At 51.0% G+C, this 4137-nt stretch overlaps 1 protein-coding gene across 1 annotated transcript in view; it reads right to left on the reverse strand.

Moving 5' to 3' along the window:
• The window catches only part of CRLF3 (cytokine receptor like factor 3), a 52764-nt gene extending 51129 nt beyond the window's left edge, over positions 1-1635 (reverse strand). Inside the window, exon 1 of the mRNA XM_017542016.1 lies at positions 1401-1635. Coding sequence (XP_017397505.1) covers positions 1401-1529 — 129 coding nt within the window. The 5' untranslated portion in view covers positions 1530-1635. The remainder of the gene's footprint in view (positions 1-1400) is intronic.
• Between the last annotated feature and the right edge of the window lie 2502 nt (positions 1636-4137).

Consider the following 4137-nt stretch of genomic DNA (forward strand, 5'->3'; position numbering starts at 1 on the left):
TATATATATATATATATAACCCAAACATGTTATGTCCTTAATGATGAGAATATCCAAAGACACTGTTAGGGCAGCAGTTTTCTACCATTTTCGGGTTCTATACACCATGGGAGTTCTAAGATGACCATATAGATTAATACTAAGTGTGACCCAGAGAAATTCAGATGGAATCCCACTTACTCAGAAAGCACTTAATGGCCGGGCACGGTGGCTCACGCCTGTAATCCCAGCACTTTGGGAGGCCGAGGCGGGCAGATCACGAGGTCAAACGTTCAAGACCAGCCTGGCCAACATGGTGAAACCCCATGTAAAAATACAAAAAAATTAGCTGAGGGTGGTGGTGCGCGCCTGTCATCCCAGCCACTCAGGAGGCTGAGGCAGGAGAATCACTTGAACCTGGGAGGTGGAGGCTGCAGTGAGCCAAGATCGCGCCACTGCACTCCAGCCTGGGTGACAGAGCAAGGCTCTGTCAAAAAAAAAGAAAAAAAAGCACTTATTAAGCAGTTGTGTTAATAGTAGCCTGAAGATTATCTGTCCTATCTCCCAATGGCAGCAGGTTATATCTTTTTCTGTATATGTTCGAGGCTGTAGAGAAACCACAGGGCTTTCCTGTATCTTTGATAACTCAATCCCCGTGAAACAGATAACTGCACCACTTGAAAGTATATTTAGCTTTTCCTTTCAGCACTCCTCTCTTAAAATCTGTTTTTTTTCTTTTCCCTATACCTTTGTATTCTCTCTCAAGGACAACGAAATCATTTTCCTCCTTCTACTTTTCCAACATAGCTTCACTTTCACCTTAAATTTTAAACCTTCTAGAACGGGATTACTCTAAATGATTTTTTAAATGCATTCAAGATCGTATATTCAGGCATTAACGGAATTCATTTATTGTCAACGCTACTGCTTCTCAATTCTACCTCTCCCTCACTCTCGCCCCTTAGTCCTCCCCTTCCAATACCATTTTGTCTCCACTTTCAGCTTTCCCAGGTCACTGTCCTACCCTTTCTTCAGGGTCTCCAAAATCCATGTCTACCCCCCAGGTTTTCCCAAATAGTCTCCTCCCCCGACTCACCACTACCCGCGTGACCCCCTCGGATTCTGCTCTGGTCCCTCACTCTCCCCAGCTTCGGAAGCCACCGCTAATCCCACGGCTGTCCCACAGTTTAGGGAACGCTCCTCACACCCTCCCTCCACCCCCAAAACTTCCCCTTACGACCTCCCCAACTTCTACCTTTCCCGTTCCCAGACCCCACTAGGTCTCCCTTCACCTTCAATGAATGCCTCTTCCCTACTCCAGAGTTTTCGGACACTCCCGCCCCTCGAAGCCCTCCCTGCCCTCGCCCTGCACCCGCGCCGCCCCTGGGCCCACAGCGCCCCTCTGGGCGCGGCCCTCCGACCTGCCTCCGCGCCTCCCGCAGCCCCTCAAGCCGGTGACCCAGCTCCCGCCGGTAGCTCTGCGCCGCCTCCACGCTCTCGAGGGCCTCCTGCAGCAGCAGCTCAGGCTCCAGCTCCATCGCCCCCCTCATCGGGCCGCACAGACGGCGGCGGTAGCTGGCGCAAACTCCCGACTGTGCCGGGCACCTCCAAGCGGCCCGGCGCGGCTTCCCGCAGGCGGAAGCACCGCCCCGCCCCGCCCCGCCCCGCCGCGCCACGCCCCACGAAGACCTTGATTGACGGGCACGCGGTGGTGCCTAGCGCAAGTGGCGTCCGGGTCCCAGCGCCGCCCTCCCGATGGCTCACCCCGCCTCTTCCGTGCTGCGGCACAGCGCCTCCGGCTGGGCCTCCTTGGGAAGCGTGCTGAGGCCTGGCAAGACTGATAACCAGCACCTCGCCAAGTGCGTCTCACAACTCATTGCTTTCTTGCCTAACCTTCAGCGCTACTTGTATCTTCATTGCTCAGACGAGGAAACTGAGGGATAAAGTGGGGAATTGGCCCAGCGCGGTGGCTCAAAGTTCCAGCACTTTGGGAGGCCAAGGCAGGCGGATCGCTTGAGCCCTGGAGCCCCGGAGTTCGAGACTAGCCTAAACAACACGGCGAAACTCTGCCTAACCAAAGATACTACTACTGTTTCTACTACTATTACTGCTACTACTACTATTACCACTGCTACTAGCAACGCGCAGTGGAGCACGCCTGTCGTCCCAACTTGGGACCATCCCTTGAGCCCTGGGGTTTGAGACTGCAGTTAGCTGTGATGGAGCCACTGCACTCCAGCCTGGGCGACAGAGCAAGACCCTGTCTCTAAATAAAAAATACTTTTTAAAAAAAGTGGCGAATTGACTTTTCCAGGCCACCTGATTTGAGCCCAGATCTGACACGAGAGCCCTGGTCCTTAAATCATTGTTTTGCTATCTCTCAGCAGCCCAGGACTTAGGGGAGGTTACTAAAACCCAGGGGTCAGCGAGGTGCGGTGGCTCACGCCTGCAGTCCCAGCACTTTGGGAGGCCACGGCGGGTGTATCACGAGGTCAGGAGTTCAAGACCAGCCTGACCAAAATGGTGAAACCCCATCTCTACTAAAAATAATAATAATAATAATACAAAAATTAACGAGGTGCCTGTAATAATACAAAAATTACAGGTGCCTGTAATCCAGCTACTTGGGAGGCTGAAGCAGGAGAATTGCTTGAACCCAGGCAGCAGAGGTTGCAGTGAGCTGAGATTGTTCCATTGCACTTCAGCCTGGGTGATAAAGCAAGACTCCATCTAAAAAAAAAAAAAAAAATTAGCCAGGTGTGGTGGTGGGCACCTGTAATCCCAGCTACTTGAGGGTTGAAGCAGGAGAATTGCTTGAACCTGGGAGGCAGAGGTTGCAAGTGAGCCAAGATTGCACCACTGCACTTGGCTCTCCACCCTGGGTGACAGAACGAGACTTGGTCTCAAACAACAGCAACAGCAAAACCCAGGTGTCACCGCTCAGGAGTTCGTGGCCTAATGAGGGATCCAAGAGAGAGGCCTAAGAGATGACCAGCAGAACAGCAATTCTGGCACAAGTCTAAGAAGGGTGTTGGCAAGTGTCTTCTGTAAGGATGAGGTAGTAAATAAAATAAGCTGGGCTTGGGCTTGGCAGACCAGAAGGTCTCTGTTGCAACGGGTGTGACTGTAAGTAATAAAACCTTATGGGCAGGGCGTGGTGCCTCCCATCTGTAATCTTGGGAAGCCAAGGTGGGAGGATTGCTTGAGCCCAGCAGTTTGAGACCAGCCTTTGCAGCAGGTGGAGACCCTACAGATTAAAAAAAATAATTAGCCGCTCATGTGGCGCCCTCCTGTGGTCCCAGCTACTCAGGAGGCTGAGGTGGGAGGATTCCTTGAGCCCAGGAGTTGGGGCCAACCTGGGTAACATAGCGAGACCCTATCTCCACAAAAATAAAAATAAAAAATACCAAAACCTAAAATGCAATAAAATAAATAAATGGGAAAAAATAAATAAATAAATAAGTAAAATTACAAGGAAAACTTCTGTAAAACCAAGACACGAATCTTGGTCTCATTCAACTTGGTTTTCTTAGTCTGATGGAAGGCAAGAAATGTGTATTTAATATATCTACACAATACCCAAAAACAAAACAAATAAGAAAACAGAAAGAAATATTCTAAAACTGCTCACTCTCAGGCTTGAATTCTTTTTGTTGTTGAGACAGAGTCTTGCTCTGTCCCCAGGCGCTAGGCTGGAGTGCAGTGGTGCAATCTCGGCTCACTGCAACCTCCACCTCCCAGGTTCAAGCAATTCTCCTGCCTCAGCCTTCCAGAGTAGCTGAGACTACAGGCGTGCACCAACACGCCCAGCTAATTTTTGTATTTTAGTAGAGCTGGGGTTTCATCATGTTGGCCAAGATGGTCTCGATCTCTTGACCTCGCGATCCACCCGCCTCAGCCTCCCAAAGTGCTTGGATTACAGGCATGAGCCACCGCGCCCGGCCCAGGCCTGAAATTTTTATATGCATTGTTTTTAAATTTGGAGCACAAAGGCCGGGCGCGGTGGCTCAAGCCTGTAATCCCAGCACTTTGGGAGGCCGAGGCGGGTGGATCGCGAGGTCAAGAGATCGAGACCATCCTGGTCAACATGGTGAAACCCCGTCTCTACTAAAAATACAAAAAATTAGCTGGGCGTGGTGGCGCGTGCCTGTAATCCCA

Source organism: Cebus imitator, unplaced genomic scaffold (genome assembly GCF_001604975.1).
Source record: "Cebus imitator isolate Cc_AM_T3 unplaced genomic scaffold, Cebus_imitator-1.0 Scaffold140, whole genome shotgun sequence".
NCBI lineage: Eukaryota > Metazoa > Chordata > Mammalia > Primates > Cebidae > Cebus > Cebus imitator.